The sequence below is a fragment of the Rattus norvegicus genome, chromosome 1 (assembly GCF_036323735.1).
Source record: "Rattus norvegicus strain BN/NHsdMcwi chromosome 1, GRCr8, whole genome shotgun sequence".
Classification (NCBI taxonomy): domain Eukaryota; kingdom Metazoa; phylum Chordata; class Mammalia; order Rodentia; family Muridae; genus Rattus; species Rattus norvegicus.
Genome location: NC_086019.1, coordinates 90,646,098 through 90,670,474, shown reverse-complemented (window position 1 = coordinate 90,670,474; position 24,377 = coordinate 90,646,098). Strand labels below are relative to the sequence as shown.

At 44.9% G+C, this 24,377-nt stretch overlaps 1 protein-coding gene across 2 annotated transcripts; it reads right to left on the bottom strand.

Moving 5' to 3' along the window:
* Positions 1 to 712: 712 nt before the first annotated feature.
* Positions 713 to 24,377, bottom strand: Cyp2b1 (cytochrome P450, family 2, subfamily b, polypeptide 1). Of its 2 annotated transcripts, XM_039095056.2 has the most exons (10): positions 24,169 to 24,377; positions 22,912 to 22,989; positions 11,247 to 11,409; positions 10,945 to 11,094; positions 8,209 to 8,369; positions 7,348 to 7,524; positions 6,765 to 6,906; positions 5,149 to 5,336; positions 4,839 to 4,980; positions 713 to 1,280 (listed from the first exon to the last, which is right to left on the bottom strand). In XM_039095056.2, exons 1-10 carry the CDS (start codon positions 24,337 to 24,339, stop codon positions 1,099 to 1,101), a joined length of 1,554 nt encoding a protein of 517 aa, XP_038950984.1. In that variant the 5' UTR covers positions 24,340 to 24,377; the 3' UTR covers positions 713 to 1,098. The 2 variants fall into 2 exon arrangements, with proteins under 2 accessions (XP_038950984.1, NP_001128316.1); NM_001134844.1 differs by lacking the exon at positions 22,912 to 22,989 and having other exon boundaries at positions 24,169 to 24,356.

Genomic DNA, 24,377 nt, shown 5'->3' with positions numbered 1-24,377 from the left:
GGCAGTTCATTTAATCTGTTGCTTGGGCTGGTAATAAATCCAACTTCTTCTGGATTGCGACAGAGATGGAAATACCAGCAACTCTTCCAGGCACCTTCCAGGACTGCAGCACTGCATGGCACAGAAGAAAGCTAACAACCTCATGGATGGACAACTATCCAGTTCTCGGCTTTTCCATTATGGTACAACCATTGTTGTACTACCTGGTGGTCACACCCTCTTAGCCAGTCTAATAAATCCCATAGAGACATGGATGATCGATACATACGTACATACATGCATACATACACACTACATACATGCATGCATACATACACTCATGCACATATACATAAATACACATGGATAGATACATAAGCAATAGATACATATAAACAATACACATAGACGGGGGGGTAGACAGATGTACAGTCAGTCTAGACTGACTGACTGACTGATTGATTGGTTCTGTCAACCCTGTTCCTTTAAAGAACCCTTGCTAATGCAAGCATTGGTGTGGTTCTTGGGAGATTTAAGGAGAAACATAGGGAAACCTGAGGTGAATGTTCAGAAACATGCAACTCAAGGACCATTGGCTGCCTACACAGAAGACGGAAGAAGGGTATGTTAAGAAAGAGCATGAGGAAAAACCCATGAATGTGTGTGACTGTGGCCTGTAGAACACAGGAACCTAGATAATATTATGTGAAGTAAAGGCACAAGACACCGAAGCTCACACACTCTGTGATTCTGTTTACCTGAACCATACATACTATGTAAGTCTGTAGACATAGCACTGAGACCATATACAGAGTCCATTAGCACAGATCACAGACCATGGAGGGCTGATAACTGGGGACATGGGCTGTTAGGAGGAAGAGGGAAGTGACTCAGCATGAGATGTGGACTCATGAAATCTCTGTTCACATGTCAAAATAAGACAGCCGATTGACTTCTTCAGTGCCATTCACAGGAATAAGAAAAAGCCTTGGGACTTTGGAGAACTGCAATAGGAAGATGTGAGCAGTGGCCTTGAGCCTGGTTTTCAGCAGGTCCCCCAGAGGCAGAAACATGAGGCCATTCCCAACAGAACTGGGGCACATGGCTGCCTCAGCCGGATCACCGAGCTGAGAAGCAGATCTGGTACGTTGGAGGTATTTTTCCAATGCCACTCTCCTTGGGCGTGAGGTCAATGTCCTTGGGAGCCAAATGGCTTGACACAGAGAAGTTCTGGAGGATGGTGGTGAAGAAGAGGAACAATTCATTTCGGGCAATGCCTTCGCCAAGACAAATGCGCTTTCCTGTGGACACAGAGAGTGATCATGTCAGCACTCGTCCAGTGTATAGCCTTTGGACTGTCAAATCCCTAAACCCATTTAAACATCCCTGCCCACTGCAATAAATAACAGTGAGTTTAACCATTAACCTATAATTCCAGTAGGAATGTTAAGAGAATTTTGCAGGAAAATGGAACTAAAAAATACCATCTGAGTGAGGTAACCAGACTTAAAAGCGCATGCACAGTATATACTCACTGATTAATCAAAAAGTATTGGAGGATACCAAAGATACACCCCAAAGAAGCTAAACAAGAAGGAATGTCTGAGAAAGGATGTTGAATCTCACTTAGAAGGGGGAATAAATAGTCATAGGAGGCAGAGAGAGGGAGGGAACTGGATAAGAGTTGAGTGCCCTGAAGGGATAAGAATTCTACTAGAACAACAACAGAGGCAACTAACCTGGACCCTTGGGGGCTCTCAGAGACTGAAGTACCAACCAAAGTGCATACACAAGTTAACCTATCCCCCATCACCACGCCAACCTCTGCACATTTGCAGCTCAGTTTTCATGTGGGTCCTGAACACCTGAAACAGGGGCTATCCCACAAGCTGTTGCCTCTCTTTGGGCTGCCTTCTCTGGACTCAGTAAGAGAGGATGAGCCTAACCCTGCAGGGACTTGATGTGCCAGGGTTGGGGGATACCCACAGGGGTTCTCCACCCTCTCAGAGAAGAAATGGAGGGAGGGGAGAGAATGGGGTACCACTGTGGGAAGGGGAAACAAAAGAGAGGAACAGCAATCTGGAATGTACAGTTAATAGATTTAAAAAAGAAAGGAAGAAAAAAAGATTAAATAAAGAAATAAACCTGAATACAAAGTTTCCATGCTTATATCCTATAGAGTCCATTAAACTAACTGAATTTGGCTGAAGGCAGCTTCTGTATGTAACAAAATAACCAAGCACAATAGTCAACTGGACTACACAGTAACTTGAGATTATACCCTTCCAAAGAAGAGCAAGTCTCAGTCACTCTTGAATTTGACCAATCCTGGGCTGCCAACTCCTCCTGCATGGCCAAGTAAGGCAGAAATGGAGCCGGCACCAATCAAGCTGTGTGTACACACCCAGCTCCTCTTATGTCTATAGACACTGCCTGCTGACACTGAAGGGTGCTGTAACTCTGAACGTGCTCTGGATCAGGATGTTAACCATTATGGATGGTTTTCATTTCTCAAATAAGTGCTCCTGATTTTTATTTCTTTTACAATGTAACAAGCTAGAATATGCAAACAGGGACAAGTGTATGGAGGCACATGCCATCTCCCCAGTGCTCACCGATAAATGCCTCCCTAGCCTTGAGACCCTACCCAGCTCATTGTGGGTTGTTCTTGCTGTTGTTTCTTAAGAAAATGATTTGAGTGTTGGCTTACAGACAATTCCCCAAGTTTCTTCCCAGGGACCTAGCAACAGCTGGCATCATCATCTGCCACAATTTACTGAGAGATGGGAACAAGGTGCAGCAGCAGCAGAATATAAAAAGGTCTGCTCCCTACCCCAGACTCCTTCTCTCCATTCCCCTCTACTCTACCCACCCCCCACTTTCTCTCTGTCCCCACGAGTTCCTGGTTGGCTTCTGTTTCTATCTTCCACTTTGCCCACTTCTCTGGCTTCACCGCTTCTCCAGGTCCCCCTTATAAACCTGGAGAAATACGCCTCCCTTACACCAGGTGTGTCTCACAGTGTGATTTCTCTGGGGGGACACTTTGGTAGGGGCCTGCCAGGTACCCCCTTAACCCTGCATACCACTGAGTTATATTTCATAATGTTGGTGCCAAAAGACTTGGGAAGCTCTCCTGGTGCTTGTGCTTCTCATGGGCCTAACTCACACACTAGGACCCTACGTCCAATACAATGCCACCTGCAACAACTACACTTTATGGCTCACAGATCACTTGCTACCCCATCCACCAACAACAAATTCTTCAGATTTCTTCCCCTCACTGTGCTGCTGTTATATTAGGACTTCAGAAGTTCAGAGTTCTAACACTCACCAATGGAGTTCTGATAAATTATAAGCCTAACATTGGTAAAACATACCACTACACGATCCACTATCATACTCACAAATTCAAGCTGTTAAGCTTGCTTCAGCTGTCTTTTAACTATAGACATAAAGATGTTTCTCATGCTGCTAAATTTAAATTTATTTTTTCATCCAGTCTTCAGCTAGAAAGGAAAAGTCCTTCTTGCCCTTTCTGCTCCATGGAAGGCTTCTGTCTTCCCTGAGTTCACATTAAAGAATGCTCATAATTTTCACAAATATTGTTTACCAAGACACATTATGGTATCTACTACCTTCATCTGCAACATGAACTTCGACACAGACTAAAAGTAACATTTCTAAATTGCATCTCTTTTGTAAACTTAAAAAGACTTCTTCAGGAAATATACTCGGCCAGGCTCACCTCTCACCGATCAAACCGACTACATCTGAATAAGTATCCCTATCAACAGCCTCAATTTCCCACCCATTACCTGTTCCAGAGGATTTTGGGACTCCCCCTCGCCAACTACCAAGACCATGGATCTAGGGGTCTTAAAGGTAAACCTAAGAAAACAGCTTTCCGCCTAACATTCTTAACTTTGTTTTCTCCCTCGAGTCCAGATGTTTACTCAAAATCTGCACCCAGCACAGCTCCAGAGGAGCTACCCACAGGTGCTCCTGTCCACCCTCACAGGCTCTTCGACTGGGCCTGTGCTCTCCTAGCCACAGATGGTTCCAGAGACCCTGGAAAGCAGTGAGCATCCAACTTTCCCAGGACTCGTCCAGCATCCCAATTTTCTTAGGGTCCCCAAAGACAGACCATCACCCTCAAAGTTAGCACAACGTAGTTTAAAGAACTGGCCGATCACACTCTTGCTCAACCTCTACCCCTTCCTAGTGCCTCATTTTTATTTAAACAAGAATGGAGAAATGTTGGTTTACAGATAATTCCACTGGACTTCTCCCAGGGACCTTTCAACAGTTTGCATCATCATCTGTCACCATTACCTGCCAGGTGCAAGCCAGATGCAGCAACAACAGCATATAAAAAGGACAGCTCTCTTCCACACGCCCCCTCCCCCGTCTCTACTTCTGCCCCCCCTCTCTCTCCACCCCCTACCATGTTCCTGGCCAGCTTCTCTTTCTGTCGTTCTTTCTGTCCTGCTCTGCCCCCCTTCCCTAAGTTCTCACTCCTCTTTTATTTCCCAAATAAACCTCCATTATATCAAATCTGACACATGATGTTATTTTCAAGGGGGAAATAACTCACTTTGGCATGAATATCATCTTATCCCCACCGGCTGCTGTGTTAAATTTCTTAGCATTGCCTTAAACACTTCCCAAAAGTCCTCCTGACCAGGACGTTCCATTAGTTCAAGACTCCCATCGTGAGGCTATAGCCAGTTTGAATGGGATTGTTCAGGCAAGGCAACTGAGATAGACTCAGTATACTAACAGGGACCTATTGCTGTTGGTGTCCCAGAGGGTGAGCCTGCCCTCTAGTATCTGGGAAAGGAATCACAATTCTGCCTCACCTGTGGAGAAGGGCATGAAAGCTTCACTCTTTTTCAGTGCCCCATTGGCATCCAGGAAGTGTTCAGGATTGAAGCTGTCTGGGTGGTCAAAGTACTGTGGGTCATGGAGAGCTGAACTCAGGATGGGGTACACTTCAGTGTTCTAGGAGAAGTTATAAGATAAAGATGTTAACATACCCTGACTCCCATATGCTAAACAGTCCATCCCTAAGAAACACAGTGCTGGAAAATCACAGACAGAATGAGGTTGGTAATTAGGAGAATTGAGTATGCTCATGGAGTAGTAATGAGGAGTAGCAGCTGGCCTCACCTTGGGAAGCAGGTACCCTCGGAACATGGTGTCTTTGGTGACTCTGTGTGGTACTCCAATAGGGACAAGATCTGAAAACCTCTGAATCTCATGGATAACTGCATCAGTGTATGGCATTTTACTGCGGTCATCAAGGGTTGGTAGCCGGTGTGAGCCGATCACCTGATCAATCTCCTTTTGGACTTTCTCTGCATAGAAAAGGGGAAGAGTAGAACTGCTTTACTGGCTTTGTAGCAATGATATTGTAGTGTATCAGCCAACAACCCAGGAAAAGGGTGCAGTAAGGAGACCCTGCTGAGAAACTGAGAGCTTTCCAGCATAGAAACAACTGTGCTGTTCTTAAGTGCCTGTCTCTCCGTGCCCATGTTTAAAACTATATTAAATCTCTCCTCCACGAGCTTCAACCTCATTTCAGACAACAAAGGGTACTACACAGGGAGACATTAGAGCAACCGTGATGAGACAAGAGTAGGCGTGGAGAAAAGCAGGAGAAATTCTCACCTTGGCAATGAGTTGACCACACACACACACACACACACACACACACACACACACACACACACACACACACACACAAACTTTACATGGAACTTTATATTAAGAACTTGAAGTATGTCCTCAAAAATATAATGGAGAATTAGATGCATTACTAAATTAAGCCATCAACAGATGCATGTAGAAATGAATATATTTTAAAAAGCAATGGATAAATAAATATGTGGACAGATTCTTAAGTGGATGAAAGGAACACAGTAAGCACCAGATTGTGTATTCAACTTGTAAGTCAACAGATGATTCAATTAGTGGATGAATGGAAGAATGGTTAGACAAACAAATGGGGAATTCGAGGGCCGTTTAGTTAAAGGATTAAGAAATAGAACCTGTTGATAGAAGGAGAGATGAGAGCATGAATGAACAGAAGGCCAATAGTTTGTTCAATTCTGCTGATCAAAAGAACAACACAAGTTGATTTATTGAAATAAATGAATGAAATATGTCCTTAGGTGATTAAAGAATCAATGAGTACACAAATAATTTTTCAGTTGATTTATAAATAGTTGACTGAATGGACTCAAGGTGTACGTGTGTGTGTGTGTGTGTGTGTGTGTGTGTAGGTACATGTGAGCATGTGTGCATGCATGTGAGTGTGAGTGTTTAGTAGGAAGATAGAAGAATAAAATAAATAGGTCTTTGGATAGATTGATGCTTAGATGAGTGAATGATTGAAGGGAAAGGCAGACGACAGGTTCATTGATGAGTGGACAAATAGATGGGTAAATTAACAAAATAAGTAGATGGATGAAGATGTGGATGGATAGAAATATGAATAATAGACTAATGGAAAGATTGGAGGAAGGAGGGAAGGAAGGAAGAAAGGAAGGAAGGAAAGAAGGAAGGAAGGGAAAGATCTACCTTTAAGTAGAAAACAACAGAAAATGAGTCAGCTGAGTGTTCATTCTCATACCACCCACACCCACACCACTGTCCTGGTTTACAAGTAGAACAAAACATCTAGAGGTCCAGATGTAAGTGTCTGTGTCTCTCTCATCCACTCAAATTTCTACATCCAAAAGGGAGCTAGAAGACTCCCCCAACAGTCCCCCCCCATGATATACCTGCGACATGGGGGTACTTGAGCATCAGCAGGAAACCATAGCGGAGTGTGGTGCTGCTGGTCTCAGTGCCAGCAAAGAAGAGAGAGAGCAGGGAGATCATGAGGTTCTCATGATGGAACACTGTGTGGTGGTTCGACTTCTCCTGGTTCCAGGTGGGAGAGAGCAGAATGGGTCAGGGGTGACTGGACCTTTGCAATGAGAAGCACACATATCTCTGGGCACTTTCCTTCTGTTTGTACCCCTGGACATTACTAGGCCTTAGACAATGTCCCTTGGCTTCTGTCTTCTCTCTCTACTTTGTTCTTTCGTGGTTTGACATGCTCTGTCTCCCAGGCTCTCTGTTCCTCTGTGGTCTTTTCTACTTTTGCCCTTTGCCTTGGGTTTCTTCCCCAGCAAATCCCCTTCTCTTTCCCTATGTCATTTTCTCCTTGTTTCTCTGTGTTTTTATTTTCCAGATGTTCTACATCTCCTCCACTCTTTTTCTACCTCTCCTCATCATCCTCTGTGCCCTTCCCTCTTTTTCTCTGACACATCCCCATCCTTCTCTCTCACCCACCTCCTCTCTCATCCATGCAGGACTCACCTTCTCCATGCGCAGAAGGTAAGTGTCGATGAAGTCTCGTGGAGCGCTTGGGTCTAAGGTGGCCCTGTGCTTCTCCACAATATGGCCAATGTAATCGAGGATTTCCTGGAGGTTTTTGGAGATTTGTCTGTGGGCACCAGGAAAGTATTTCAGGAACCCAGAGAAGAACTCAAACACCTGTAAGAAGAACACAGGAGGTCACCTGGAGCTATCAGATCCCAAGAAGCAGGCTGTGTTCCTAGGAACAACTGTCTCTCTCCCTTCCATCCTCTCCTCTTCCCTCCCTTAGTCCTTCCTCTCTCCCTTGCTCATCTCTTGTCCCTTCATTTTCTCCCTGGTGCACATACACACACAGCATCCTATCAGACGATCGCTGAATCTTTCTCCAGCACTCTCTTGCCTTGTAGTCTCTGTCCTCTTTTTCTCTTTCCCAAACCATGACTTTGGTTTGGTTTGGTTTGGTTTTTTAAATCAACCCTCATGTTTTTCAGAGTGTCCTCAAACTTAATACTTATCCAAAGATGACTGTGAACTCTGATCACCTGTGTACTGGGATTACATATATGAATTACCATACCTGGCTTATGTCATGCTAATGAACCCAGGGATTAATGCATGATAGGAAAGTCCTGTACGCTCTTAGCTGCACAACAGCCCGTGGGTCATAGTTATCTTCATATCTGTCTGGATGGCTCTGTATTGCTAAATTGAAGTCTCTCCTCCTCACTTCCCATCCCTCCCTCTGCTCCGGGTCTCAGCCTCTTTGTCTTTCTTCCAGCCCTCAGACTCTCCCTCCTGCATCCACAAAGCAGCCTCTTGTGTTCCTCTGCTGTGGATACTCTTCTCTTCCCACCCACGGACCTGGCTGGAGAATGAACTTAGGAGGGAAAAGGTCCGGTAGAACAGCTCCAACAGGCGCAGGAACTGGCGGTCTGTGTAGTCAAAGCGCTCTCCAAACACAATGGAGCAGATGATGTTGGCTGTGATGCACTGGAAGAGGAAGGTGGGATCCAGTGGGGCTCCTGGAGGATGAGGAGGCAGGATAAGAGACATGGTATCAAGAATTGTAGAACATTCAGCTTTGGCCCCATCTCTGGAAAGCTGCTTCTTCCACTGGCTACTTAAGTAGCAACAGCTGCTAAGTCTGCACATAGGATGCATCCAGTCCTGAATTCGGCATTGCATACAGCATTTTATCTAATTTTAATGTATTTAATGCTGTACATAAAATACAATCCTGTTAATGAAGGAACACTTCACTTGAGCTCTGGAAGGCCTCACCCTTTCTGCCCATTCCCTCTTCCTTGCTAAAAACCTTTAGATTACATTCCTAAAGCTAGTCCCCAAGGTCTATTTCCTCATTTGGCCACTTCTTCCCCTGAGGCTGACTACCAATGTCCCACTATCAAAGTATTGAAGCCCAGGAATCAAAAGCCCCTTTTGGCTCGCCTAATTAACAGGCCCAATTAAAATTAAACATCTCATCCTAACATGGGGTTTCCCCCTTTACCTTTATATATCACCATTTGGCTCATGTGCCACGTCTGTCCCCTCTATCCAGAGGCAGTCCTTTGTCCCCCTAGGACAAATAATTCTTCCCCCTCTCCCTTGCCCTCCTTTCTCCTCTCTCCTTTGCTCTCTTCCCTTCTCCCTGTTCCTCTGTATCCTGTCTTTGTCTCTTATCCCTCTCTCCCTCTGGGGCCAAACACTCTCCTTTGCACTGAGAACTGGGTCCTCAGGTGCCCTTTTCAATTTGTATGTACAGAGAGGGTAACTAACTTCACCAAAATAACACAGCTACTAGTGCCTGGGAATAGGATTCAGACCCAAAGACCTGAGAGGGGCAGCATGTACAGTGAGTCTCCATCCTGCACCACCACCCCCATCACCGTGCTGACCCTAAGATGATAAGTAACTCCCACAGTTAAAAATGATTCAGGGGAGGATTTTGGGATTGCCTGTGTGGATTGACAAGTCTCTCATCTGTGTGTGTTCCTCCATTCATTCTCCAATCCTTGACTCTATGGTGTTCAAGAACCATCAGCACCTGCTGTCTGCTGCCTTTGATATCCAGGCTCCATGATGGGCCCTCATGAGATGTCAGCCTAGTAATCTTGGGCCACTGTTGCTACTCTCTCTGACTTTCAACGGTCTGTCTTCTGATTCCTCTGCAGATCTTTCCCTGATGCTCCTCAGACGTTTTTATCTGAATCTAGTTTCCTGTCTAAAACACTTGCAGTATTTCCATTTTTTTCTCTTTGTCCCTCCCCCTACCTACTTCCTCCCACTGTCTGTCCCCCTCTCTCCACCCCCCAATGACTCCTGCTCCCTTTTGTTTACTTTGGTCCCTCTAGTTCTAGCTCAGCTTCCTGGTCTCTGTGTCACTCTGCTTTCTCTTTTCTTTTGTCTTAATCTCCTGATTCCTTCTTCTCCCTTCCAGCTTCTGCAGGGACATCTCATCTCACAGTCTTCTGAGAAATCTTAAGAGATGACAAACACCAGTATGATGACCCAAACAACAGACTGTGTCACCAGTATGCCCCTGATAGGAGGTTTCTAAAAAGTGCCCAAAACCCTACCACACTGTAAAACAGCCCACCTGGCCCCTTTGCTTACTGCCCCACAAATCAGCATAGCCACAAGGGAAAAGCACAGTTCCTTGCTTCCCACACATGCATTGGACATAGACCGTGCTTTGAGACCGCTTTGTGTAACCATGATGTCCTTGAACACCATATAAAGTCAAGGATGACCTCAAATCTCTAAGCTCCTGCCTCCACCTCAGGTACACTATGATGATCAGCATGTAACATCCTGCCAATATTGTGGGGCTGGGGATCAGACTGAGAGTTATGTGTGCACCCACAGCATCAACTTTTTCTCTTTGAGACAAGAGTTGATGATATAGCCAAACTGGCTTTGAATTTCTGATCCTTCTTTCTCAGCCCCCTGACTACTGGGATGACAGGCTTGTGACACCATGCCTGACTAATATGTAATCTTAACATGGGCATCAGTTTCCTTGAATGTAAGAGCACAGCATGCTGATCACGCAATCTATTTCTCTGAGTTATTGTTGGACACTGTGAACTTCATGTCTCTTTCCCTATTTTTGTGTATTTCTCTCTCCCCTCAACAGTGTATGTTTGAATGTGTGTGTTATGTGTATGTGTGTGTATGTGAGTGAATGTATGCATGTTTATGTGTGTGTTTATGTGTGTGAGCATATGTGCATGTGTGTTTGTGTATAGGTGTGGGTATGTGTGTGAGTGAGTATGTGTAGGTGTATGCAAGTGTGTGTGTGTGTGTGAGTGAATGTGTGTGCTTTTGTGTGTGAGTGTATGTGTGTATGTTTATGTGTGAGTGTGTTTTGTGTGTATTTATGAGTATACATGTTTTGTGAATGTGTGTGTGAGTGAATGTGTGTGAGTGAATGTGTGTGAGTGAATGTGTGTGAGTGAATGTGTGTGAGTGTGTGTGTGTGTGTGTGTGAGTGTGTGTGTTTGTGTTTCTCTACCAATGATGTCTCTTTCTCTTTCTTTGGCTGTACACTCATGTCTCTGTCACCTTCCTTCATGCCCTTTCTCCCAGACTCACCCTGGGATTTCCGCAGTTCCTCCACCAAACATTGGGCTTCCTCCTGAATCCGTTCTTCCACACTCCTCTTTCCCATCCCAAAGTCTCTCATGGTAGCCAGAGAGAATCGCCGAAGGGCCTTCCAGCGTTCCCCATTGGCAAAGATCACACCTGAGAAAGTAGGGGAAGCATGGGTGGTCCGGTCACACAGGAAATTCAAAGAAACCTGGGTCCTTCCCCCCCCTTACGCTCCCCTCTTTCAGAATCAACTCTCTCTGTGCCCATTCTCCATCCTACATCATCCCAACCTTTGAGAGTCTTACCATATTCCTTGAAGATTGGCTCAATCACAGCGATTGTTCCCCGACCAGAGAAATCCTCAGCTTGGCCCACCAGAGCCTCCTTTATGGTGTCTGTCCCACATAGCATGACCACAGGCCTTGGTCCCAGGTGTACTGTGAACACATCTCCATATTTTTCTCGAAGCTGCCAAACATAAAGGCACCAGGACTGCGGTTAGCCAGCACAGAAATTGTTAAATTGTTTAAAAAAAAAAAAAAAACTTAGATAAAGATTGGTAAATAGGCTGGCCCTGGCCACCCTTCCTTTTCTGAGGACTTAGAAATTTCAGGGTGAATGTACACCAGAAAGGTGTCCCTTGGCTAGTTGGATGTTCTAAGCTGTACTACGCTTCAGCATGACTGTGGGTGCTGGGCTAGTGTGTGGGTGCTGGGCTAGTGCCAAACACATGGCACTGGGGAAGTAAATAAAAGAGGTTCAGAGATTCAAGAGGAACTCTGGCTGCTGTTGAGCTGGAGGCCAGCCTGGGCAACATGAAATCTTGTCTCAAAAATAAACAGATTATAGATATAATAAAGGAAAATGTAATAAAACACTTCAATAATATTAAAAATAAAACAACTCCATAAAATTGAATTGATGTTGCAATTGCTTAGGAAACACTACACTGTACAATGTAGAGGTTGGTTAAGTGTGGTCTCTTATGTGACTCATACATAAGTAACCAACTAACCAGACTTATTAGAAACTATAGGGGAAAAAATTGTGCCTTATACACAACTGAAGCTCAGGTTTGCTGAGACTATGTATCTGTTTAGATTTATTTGTTAAGATTGTCGCCAATTGGGCTCAATTTGCATATGAAAAAACTTGGTCTACTGGGCAATTCAAAGGGGATAAAAAGCACTTGGTAACAACCACCATTAAGTCCTGATTCTTTTATAAGGAAGAGCAAAATTCTTCCAGGAAGGCAGAATGACCCTGGGTGTGGTGGATTGAATAAGAATAGCCTATATAGGGCTGGAGAGATGGCTCAGGGGTTAAGAGCACTGACTGCTCATCCTGAGGTCCTGAGTTCAATTCCCAGCAGCCACTTGGTGGCTCACAACCACCTGTAATGGAATCTGATGCCTTCTTCTGGTGTGTCTGAAGACAGGGACTGTGTACTCACATACATGAAGGAAATGAATAAATCTTTAAAAAAAAAAAAAGAATGGCTTACTTACGCTTATATATTTGAATGCCCAGTCACCAGGAAATGACAATATTTGAAAAGGCTAGAAGGATCAGGAAGTGTGGCCTTGTGGGAGAAAATATGTCCCTGGGGTTATGCTTTGAGATTTTAAAGGCCCAAACAGCAAGCCCAGAGTTACTCTGTCTGTCTATAGACTAGGATATACCCCTAGGCTACCGCTCCAGCCCTGGCCATGCTGTTTTCATGCTCCTGCTATGATGATGATAAACTAAATCTCTGAGACTATAGTCCAGATACAACCAAATGCTTTCTTCTAGGAGCTGCCTCGGCCCTGGGGTCACCCTCAGTTCTAATGTCACAGCACAGCACAGAACAGTCACTGAGACCCTGAGTGACAACCACTCAAGGGGACAGCTCTAGTCTACTGGAAAAGTGATGGTGACAATATCTCTGCTGTAAGTCTCTGATTTATCTAAACCAGGCAGACTTGAAATCCATGGCTCTGTGAAATACCTTTAATTGCCCAAAGTCTAACATGGGAATGGGACCTAAAGGATATTTACAGATGATAGTGCGTGTAGGATGCTAATGCCCAAACTCTATAAAAGCTGTTAAAAATTTCTGTTTGAGGTTAGTTTCTCTAGGGTGATAGCCAGAACCAGATGTGCATTATTAAAGAGTTTTCTCTTTATTTCTCAAGTATTTGGAGTAAATTCTCACTGGTGAAAGGAGAGGGCTTAACCTGCCTCTTGAGATGTGGATGTGGATAGATACAATACATACATAGATACGGGTATGATATGGATGTGGATACAGATAAAGATCCTTGCCTATACTCTTCGGTCTAGCTGGCTCTAGAATCTCAACCAAGAACCATCCTTTCTGTGACCCAGCTTCAACCTGATCAATGCCTCCTGACAACACTCAGAGAGAATGTCCCTGAACCATCCACTGGGTTACTTGGGATGGAAAATGGATGATTCCTTGTAGTGGACCTGACCGTTATTCATGTCTACCATACAGATGGGAAACTGCCTGGCAGTACAACCATCTCTGGGCATCTACAGGGATGCCCAGGGTCCCAGAACTATCAAATCCCTCAAGTGCTGAAAGTCATTGAATAGAATGGTGGTGTTTGCAAGTTATCAACCCTCATCCTCTTGCGTTGAAGATTTGTTCTAATGCTTTCATTCAATCATGGATCTGTGAGTCCAAATGCTGAAGGTCCTCATCCCCAATTGGTTTTGATAGATTAATAAAGATGCCAACAGCCAATGACTGGGCAAAGGGAGATGGGGCAGAACCTTAGATTTGAGTGGGCTAGGATGCAAGAAAGTAGACAGGACCACCATGACTCAGGGGAGAGAGAAGGACGAGATTTAGAGCTGCAGAGGAAAGATGATCGAAATGTAGGAGTAAAGGGAAAATGGTTCCTGGAAAGGCTGCGCATAAGCATCCAGGGCAGCAAATTGGCCTCACCTAACCATAACTCTAACCCTAACCCTAACCCCAACCCCAACCTCAACCCTAACCCTAACCCTAACCCTAACCCTACCCCTAACCCTAACTCTAACACTAACCCTAACCCTAACTCTAACCCTAACCCTAACCCTAACCCCAACCCCAACCTCAACCCTAACCCTAACCCTAACCCTAACTCTAACACTAACCCTAAGCCTAACACTAACCCCTAACCCCTAACCCTACCCTATCCCTAACCCTAACCCTAACCCTACACTAACCCTAACCCTAACCCTAACCCTAACCCTAACCCTAACCCTAACCCTAACCCTACCCTAACCCTACCCTAACCCTAACCCTAACCCTAACCCTAACCCTAAGCCTAACCCTAACCCTAACTCTAACACTAACCCCTAACCCCTAGCCCCTAACCCTAACCCTAACCCTAACCTCTAACCCCTAACCCCTAACCCCTAGCCCCTAACCCTAACCCTAACCCTAACCTCTAAAGCCTAACCCCTAACCCTAACAGGGCAACAAAGTTGAAAGAAGAGTTAGAAGGTATTGACTCAGGAGCACCAGAGGGGAAAGCATGCTAGCCATGGCAGGCTGAGAACTGCCAAGCCTTTGGGCAGTCAAGTTATTTCAAAAATAAGCTTGTGTGTCTGTGTGTGTGTGTGTGTGTGTGTGTGTGTGTGTGTGTGTGTGTCTGTGTGTGTCTGTGTGTGTGTGTCTGTGTCTGTGTCTGTGTCTGTGTGTGTGTCTGTGTGTGTGTGTGTGCGTGTGTGTGTGTGTGTGTGTGTGTGTGTGTTTCATTCACAGATCCAAAAAGCTGCTGAGCAGATGTCTGGAAGCACAACCCACAGAGCATAAAGCAGAGTAGCTACACTCACTGATAGACTCTTGTAAAATTTAGCTCACACCAGATTTCCGTGCAGCAAACAGAAATAAAATGCTAATGGTCAGTGCCCTGTGCTGTTTTTGAAATAGTGCTAAGAAAAAAAAACTATGCATGTTTGATTTACGTGTGTTTGTGTTTTGAGACAGGATCTCACTATGCTTGCCAGATTGGCCTAGGACTCACTACGTTGCTTAAATTGTCTCAATCTGTTACTCTCCTGCCTTCATCACTGAAGTGCAAGGGTTGCAGATGTAAGACACACTTATTCCTGAATGTGTTTGTTCTAAGTGTTTTTCGATCCACAGCTGGTTGACTCTGCGAGTGGAGAATCTGCCTTTGTGGAGAATCAGCTATGACTCTTGTAGCTGATTAATTAACCGGATTACTCCTAGAAGCCTTCTTAAAATCTTACAAGAAGTAGCACTGGTAAGTCCACACCGAGGGATATCATGCAATGATGAAATAACGTATCCATCAGACTGATGATGGAAATGATCACCAGCTTAATATTGGCAGAAAAGCAGATTCTGCTTACGTTTGCTGTTATCTAAACAAAGTTTGAACACAGGTAAAGCCAACCCATTGTGTGAGAATAGTGAGATGGTGGTAACTAGAGGGCATAAGACAGGGACCAACCTTAGCGTTAACTGAGCTGGACATTGTGATAAAAAATATGTTCAGTTTGTACATTTCCCAGGTTGCTTTTCTCCTGTAGTTCTGGCTATGAGTTACTTCCAGCCAGTGAAGACTGGAGAAAGGTGAAAGCTGCATGACTTCTCTCCAGCAGGGAAGAGCTACACACTAAAAATAAAGCTTTAGTTTTGCCCCAGGCGTGTCATTCTCAATCAGGTGCCTGCATACTGTGGGATGATCTTTTTCTCGTGTTGTGTTGTGTTATGTTTTCATTTTGGTTTTGGTTTTTTTCCTGCTGGCAGGAACAGTACCTTCCTGGTCTGGTAAAAGCCTTATCCTCACTTTGCTCTTTCAGTTCTTCCAATGTTCAAGTAACTCAGATCCTTCAATAAATAGACTTTGAAATGCCAAAAAAAAAAAAAATATGTTCAGTTTGAAAATTCATTAAGCGGTACTGGTTTTAAGAACAGTGTTTCTCAACCTGTGGGTCAAGACCCCTTTGGGGCATAAAGGACCTTTTCACGGGAGTCCACTAAGAACAAGCATAGATATTTACGTTATGGTTCATAACCGTAATTGAATCTTAGAAGAGCCGCTGCCCCTGCCATTTACTCTCGAATGATGGCCACTTAGCTATGAAGCAATGTCTTGTAAATAATCAGTGGTTGTTATCTCAGATTCATGGGCTGCTTTTTTCTTGGGAATTTCAGGCCCTTAGCCTCACTTCAATCATAAGACATTCCTGGAAAACCTGGAATTCTTACAATGACTGTGTTTGCTTAGGTAATAGTTCCCTGAGACTACAACTAGATCACATAAGAGATCTTGGTATGCAGGAATAGACTTGCTCAAAGGCCTTTTATGTAACAATCAATAAAAGGCCTTCTATGAAGCTGCTAGGACATCATTTTATCAGAGGCTGATTCTCCCTGCTCCTTTTACTAAACCTATTACTCTCAGAAGTGTTTTTCTTTCTCCCACATAACTCGAACCACCAACACATAACCGAAGCAAAATTACAGTTATAAACAATAATTTTATGTTTGGGGGTCACCACAACCTGAGGAATGTATTAAAGTGTCACAGCATTAGGAAACCTGAGCATCACTGCTCTAGAGCAATGATCAACTTTAAAAATACTGGATCTCAAAAGTTATAACTAGAGTGGCTGAAGAGATCATACAGAAGTTAAGCTGTCAGGCAGAGGACCTGGGTTAGGTTCCCTCCACCTGCACAGAGGCTCACAACTATCTTCCAGTCCACTTCCAGGAGATCCAATACCCTCTTTTGACTTCAGCAGGCACCAGGCAAACACAAGGTAGACAGATACTCATGCAGGCAAAACAGTCTTATACACAAAATTAAAGTAAATCTAAAAGAAATAATTTTCAAGGCACAATTGAAGCTCAGTGACCCGGAGCACTTGCTGCCCCATCATAATGACTGGGGTTTGCATTCCAGGACCCAGTTATAAGCTTGCTGTCCCATGCACACCTATAACCCTAGCTCAAAACTAGAAGTGGAAACAGGATTGTGGGGATTGCCCATTTCCAGCCTACCTGAGAGAATGCCGAACCCAGGTTCAGGGAAAGACTCTGCCTCAAAGGAATAGACAGAGAGTGATAGAGGTCAAAAATGCCCCCATTTGACCTCCAAGTACTGGGTGCATGCACCAACATACAAAGTACACTTACATTCAAGTAGACACTAATGATGATGATTGATGATGATGATGATGACTATGATGATAATTGTTTTGTTTCAGACCCAAGGACAAAGGACTGAGGTACATACTTATTTTACATATCAAAGCAGACCTGGCCTCCAAGTTCTTCCAGTATCCTTCAGTTCCTACCTGGCATGCCCTGCCCCCAACCATGAATTTTCCAGCCAAGTGTCTGGGCTTCCCTTCCCCAAAAAGCTCCTCCCTATGTAATCCTAACATTTTGTCTCCCTCCTCCTCCTCCTCCTCTTCCTCCCCTTCCTCTTCTTCCTCCTCCTCCTCCTCCTTTTCTCTCTCTCTATGGGTACGTCCTTATTATCTTTCTTTTCTCCCCACCCTTACCCATGGCAACTTCCCTAGCATCGGTCCTTGGGGCTACCCCAGAGCAGTTTCCCAATAAGCCTACCTTTAATCTAACCTAATCTGGCTTGAATTGGTTCGTTTCACCAGTGGAGAAATAACATATCTATAACTAATTGAAATTCTGTCCAAATTCTAGGAAGCACCTGCAGAACTATCACCAGGCAAGACTCAGGCACCTCTTACCATGGGGACTGCCTCCTCTTCTGAGTCCTGACTCGGAAAAAAAATGTGCCTTTTCCAAAACTTCTTTCTTTCACGTATTCTTTCAGATGCCAACCAAAAGCTGGGTTTTCCCCAATGCTGAGTTTTTCCCTCTCTTTTTCCTAAGCTCCCCCCACTTTTTCCTCACCATGTGGCTGCTTGCAAATAGCATAGATTCCTCTAATTTTCACTCCTATCTCCTTCTTCCAGCAGTTGCCAAGATTTGCTACTTGCCTACCTTAGTGTTTTTAACCTCAAACTCTAGTAAGATTGCCTTTGTCTAGTTCTACCACTGCATTTCTTTCTAACACCAGTTTCCATGGTAGCAGTGGGCTTTCCCTGATGACCCAAATGAAACTCTAAAGAAAATCCTCTGAAGATTAAAAACGAAAAAAGTGGCCACACTGAGGGACCTTAGGATCCACCTGAAGGGAACCCCAGGCTCTGATGTCAGCTATTCCAACAGTTATTACAGCACCTGAAAATACATCTCAGGCAGACCGCTCTTGAATCAAGCCTCAGGAGCCAGACTTAAAAGCCTAAGGAGGCGTCCAATTAGCGGAAAGGAATGCCTGTTCTTGTGAGCCTACCACAGGAGTATAATGAGTGTATGAGTTTTGTGCCTGGGTGTTTGTAAATTCAACAAATGAGTGCAGTGCCCTCAGAGACCAGAAGAGGGAGCCAAAGACCTCTGAAACTGGAATTAGGACAGTTTTGAGCCATGGTGTGTGTGTGTGTGTGTGTGTGTGTGTGTGTGTGTGTGTGTGTGTGTGTGTCTGTTGGAAATTGAACTTGGGTCCTCTAGAAGAGCAGCCAATGACCCTAACAGACATCTCTCCAGCACCTAATTTGTACATTTTAAAATGCCATGTGTCCTGACTTCCCCTGGTCCTCTGCCTAGGGTTTGTAATGTTTGCAATGACTATGTATACTCATGCCTGCTCCCAGCAGCATGGGATCACTGCCTCTTCTCTTAAGGATTCCGGTTTGCTTCTCCCCACTCCTCTCTTGCCTCTTGTCCATCATGTCTCTACCGAGACTCCAGTCAGGAACTTGTTTTCCTCCCTCCACTTGGATGTTAAAACCACTGATTCATTCGAAGGGTCCCTGTCACACTTAATAACCCCACCCAGTAGGAAAATACCAGGTAAGCACCCACTCACATTCCTTAATGACAGAGTGATCTCTTAAAAAGAGATGATGAGATAGGATAAAGAAACTAGTTACCCTGGAGCAAGAACCCTGAAGGCTAGAGTTTCAAGATTATCCTCACTGGATGTCAGGAGTGCCAGACAATGTTCTGGTTCTTAGTTTCTCTTCCTCCTCCTTATCCACATCCTCCTCCCCCCATTTCCTGCTCCTCCTCCTTTGATTTTGCTTATTTTACATGTGTGAGTGTTTTACCTTCATGTGTGTCTGTGCACCACATGCATGCAGTACTCACAGAGGCCAGAAGAGGGCATCAAATCCCCTGCAGCTGTTTGCAGAGTGGTTATGGGCCCTTTATTTGGGTGCTGGGAATCAAAACCAGGTCCTCAAAGATCAGCCAGTGCTCTTAAATGCTGAGCCAGCTCTCCACCATCACCACTCAGTTTCTTCTTATGTCTTTTAAAGGAGCACTTCTTTCTACAGTTACGTGTGACTGAAACTTCTGTCCAGACACAGGTCACCACTGGACAGCTTTGGAAATGGGTCTACAAACCACCAAACTGCATCCCATTTCCAAAATTATTTCAAAGTTCCCATTCTTGAGAAGATAATGTTAAGGAGTCTTAAAAGCAGTTTACAATACTTTCACTCCTCCCTCTTCCCTTCTGCCTCCCTCTCTCCTCTCTCCTCCCTCTCTCCTCCCTCCTCTCTCTAGTCATGAGTGCAGACATGATATTCTTACCTGCTCCAAAGATTTGTCTCCTCCCTTAAGAGTTAATTAAGATGGCCCTATCAATCACCTAGCCATGAGACAAGCCCTGGGAAGACTGACTCACCTACACCATAAGGAGATGGGAGGAATAATCTTTCCCTGCTGAGAGGGCGTGTTTATCTTTCCCAGGAGGCCTGCCCTTGGTGTAGCCGCATGGAGAACTTCTGTCGGCAACTTTTCTAGCCCTCCCTCAGAAAAATCATCACTTGTCCTTCTCTTTCTTGTTTCTCTGCTTCTTCTGGATCTCTATCAAATGCTGGATCTGCTTTCCTTTATACTCTGTGCTTTTTCTCCATTTCTCTGAAACTAGACCTCTTACACACACTCTTTCACCATGTGGCAGCCCGAAAACAACATGGAGTCCCCTCCTTCTCATCTCCTACTTCCTCCTCTGGCAGCTGCCAAGATAAACAAATTGCCTGCCTTGTGTTTTCCTCTCAAATCCTAATAAAATCATCCTTGAACTTCAAAATGACGTAAAGACTTAGAAAAGCAAACCTTTTTAGTTGAATGTTTTTAGTGCAAAAGTTGGCAGTGGTTGGAAGCTAACCCTTAGGCTTGTTTCTCTACTCCCGGCCAACAGAATTTCATCACACTTTAAAAATCATTCTCGGGGTTGGGGAGTTAGCTCAGTGGTAGAGCACTTGCCTAGCAAGGGCAAGGCCCTGGGTTCAGTCCCCATCTCCGAAAAAAAGAAAAGGAAAAAATCATTCTCAATAACACATACTTGATTAAAGCCCACATGATAACTTACAACAACACAGTCACCTGGAAGAGTAGCCCTCGGTTTCTTGAGCCACAGCTAAGGATTCCAGAGAACATTCCAGACGGCATACCAGAAAACCCAGGCCCATCAGTACATGAGCAAAAACAAGTATTTGGAATTGAGCTAGAACTCATGGAGCTGACATGGCCCTTATAAGCTGCTGTATTTGAGTCAGGCTCCTGGCTCAACCACAGCATGCTGTGGACAGCCAAGCTGGTTTCTCCTGGGGTTCCTGGAACACCACCACTACTTGGTATCCAAAGCTATCTGTCTGGACCAGCTGCCCTTTGCTGTTGCCTGTTCCATGTACTATGCCTTGAACATGCTTTAAGTGTCCTCCATGAGTTCACATGCTGGAGGCTCAGTCCCCAAAGTGATTGTGATGAGAGGTGGTTGAGGCTTCAAGTGCTGGAGCCTAGCGAAAGGCATTGGATCTTCAGGGCAGATCCAGAGAATACCTCAATACTGGACAAGCAGAGAGGGTTGGATGCTTGGAAAATTGATTATTAAAGAACAAGGCCACAACACATGGTTAGCCCCTTCTACATGTGACAGATTCTCTTCTCTCCTCTTCACTATGTTGTGACACATGCAGAGGGTCCTCACCAGAGGCTGGACCAAAGGAGTACTTGATCTTAAACTATTGATGTGCATGATTATTAGCTAAATAAACCTCCTAGCTTTTGATTGTCATTTGTGTGTGTGTGTGTGTGTGTGTGTGTGTGTTTGTGTGTGCGCGCGCGCACGCTACATGTTTGTGGGTACTCCCAAAAGTCAGGGGGAAATGTCAGATCCTCTAGAGATGAAGGTACATTCAGTTGTTAGCTGTCCTATCTGGACACAGGAAACCAATCTGGACCCTCTGGAAAAGCAGCAAACATTCTTAACCCCTGAGCCATCACTCTAGGTCCAAATACTTCCTTATTTTAAAAAAGACCTCTTGCTTATTGTTATAACAATAGAAAACAGACAAAGGCACCAGGAAACTCTATGTTGCTGGTTTAGGTGGACCGTTTCTCGTCTAACTATTTTTCATTTCAGTCACACCTGTTCCTCCTTATGACCCCAAAATTCAACATCTACCACTCCTCCACTACATCATGCTCTTGTTCACCCTGACTTGCTCCTTCCTCATCTGTTCCTCGTTGCTCCCCAGAAACAGCTTCTTTTCCCCCCTTTATTCTCAGTCCAGAGAGTCTTTGGGAATTTGATTTTATATCTTATATAAACCTTTATGGACCTTCGGATGATCTTAAAGCTCAATTGGTATAGGAGCTGGAAAAACAGCTTGATGTTTAAAAGCGTTTGCTATTCTTTCAGAGGCCCTGGGTTCAATTTTCAGCACCCACATGGGGCTCACAACCTGTAACTCATTTCCAGGGGATCCTACACTCTTTTTGAGCACCAGTAATGCACATGGTGCACATGCAGGCAACACTCATGCACAAAAAATAAGAATAGACCTTAGGGGGAAACATCCTCTTCTTTTGCCTGTGTTCGGTATCATCCAGGTGAGTGGGTGACATGTCTAAAACTCTACGTGTTTATTCTATATCTCTAACCAGACTGTCACCTCTTGGGTGTCATGGATGCAGCCTCACTCTTTGATCCTGCCACAATTACTGCTATGCAGTCAAGCATGGAATTTATTATCGTTCAAAATACATAGTGAGAAAGGCAACCAGACCAAAGCATCACAGTTGGTATGGGATCTGATTTCCTGCCAACTGCACATTTCCCAGACCCTAAGAGCCCTGTGTGTTTATGACATTAAGATCACTGCCATTAAGACGGAGCAGAGACTGAGGGAACGGCCAACCAATAACGAGCCCAACGTGACACCCATCCCATGGGCAAGCACCAATCCCTGACACTGTTAATGATACTCTGTTGTGCTTGCAGAGAGGAGCCTATCTAATTGTCATCTGAGAGACTCCACCCAGCAGTTGACTACAACAGGTGCAGAGACCTGCAGTCAAAAACTGGGTGGAGCCCTGAAGTCTTATAGAAAAGTTGGGGGAAGGATTGAGGGCCCCAAATGGAATAGAAACTCCACAGGAAGCAGACCAACACAGTGAACTAACCTGGACCCTTTGGAAGGGGGTGGTCTCAGAGACTGAACTAGAAACCAAAAAGCATACACAAGCTGGACCTAGGCCTAGCACATGCATAGCAGAGGTGCTGCTCAGTCTCCATATGGGTCCCAAACAACCAGATCGGGGGCTATCTCAAAAACTGCTGCCTGTCAATGGGATATGTTCTTCTAGCTGGGCTACCTTGTCTGGTCACAGAGGAAGAGGGTGTGTCTAGCCCCACCCAGACTTGATGTGTTAGGGTGGGGAGGATAACCAGGAAGCCTCCACCCCTTCAGAGGAGAAGGGGAAGGGATAAGGCACACCCAAATTAATTAATCAACAAATTTAGTAATTAATTAATTAATGGGAAGTTAACATGGGACTTTGAGTGTCCCCCGAGTAAGTTAATAATTAATTAATTAATTAATTAATTAATTAGAAAATATCACCTTCACTGCAGGGGAAAGATGCTGCATTGTGGATGCTACCACCACTCCCTGGAGGTCTGTGGGCTGTGGTGGCCCTGGCTGGGAGAGGGAGTCAATTACTTTTTGGGATAGTCACTCCTGAGTTCAAGTTATGACAAATAGTCCCCACCGGTGATCAGGAAGTTGCCAGCATCTCACCTTTCATTCACCAACCCTCCCACCTGAACCTAGAGCTCAGAAAACATCCATCCTTTGTCTTCATACTAAGCGATCTCCAAGAAATAAACTCCACATCAACCCACCCCTGAACAACCCTAACTAAACTCGGTGGGTAAAAACCAAAAGGGACATCAAGGTAGGAAGAGAATGTTGGCCAAATGAAGGGTTTCTGAGGCAGAGAGAGGGAAAGGAGGAAGGATCACAGATGTCAAGATCCAGTATATGTGTACATTAAATTGCCAGTGGATTTCTTAAAATAAATCAAATAGGATGTTGGCTCAACCTTTCTCACACATGGGATGCATGTGTTTAAAACACATGTGGCAGGGTGAAGTGACACACTTGTCATTTGGAGGCTAAGGCAGGAGAATCATGAGTTGGGAGCCAACCTTTAAAAAAAAACACACACAGAGACCCCGTGTCAAAAATAAATTAACATAACTGAATTTGCCATTGATGTTGGGGAGCAGGAATCTTTTAAAAGCTGGGGGTAACAAATACAAGGTTCAAGAGTATAATCTCCACAGCCACAGCGGCAGACAAAAGGGTAGATCGCTCAGATCTCAGGTAGGATCACGGATACTGATTATTAGTAAGTAGCAATTAAACATGAAACTCCATGTACGAAGCACCAACATAGAAGCTGGTAGGTAAATGCCAAGCCAGCTGCTGGAATAAACATTCCCACCCATCCCTCCTCCTGTCCTGCCTCTCTTTCCCTTTGTCCTGGAACACCTCTTGTTGGCAGAAGCAAACCTGAATGTTGATGCCTCTGCTATTTTTCTTTCTCTTCTGGAATGGACAAACCCCAAGGAGTGAAATTCTACCGCTTATACCTCAACACCTCTACACCGCTCGCCCTCTAAGTACAGTGCCCCCACACAATTCCAACATTGCAAGATTTGCCATCCACCACAATAAGCATCTTACCCTCCCCTTAGCAACCTTCTCACCTGAACCTACACCCTGGAAGGAGTCCCTTGCTCTTCCTGCTCAGTGACCTCCAAGAGGAAACAAGGGAACCTCCAAGAGGAGGGCCAGGCCCTGTGAATGTCTCACCTGCATGAAGGAATTGAGGAGGCCCCCTCTGTCCAACTGCAGGAGGTTCCCCAAGAGGGGAAGGGGACGAGGTCCTGGTGGGAAGTTGCCACGGGACTTTGGGTGTCCCCTGACTAAGAGTAACAAGAAGCCCACGAGGAGAGCAAGGAGGAGCAAGATACTGGGCTCCATGGTCCTGGTGTAACCACGGTAGACTTCAGTGCATGCTC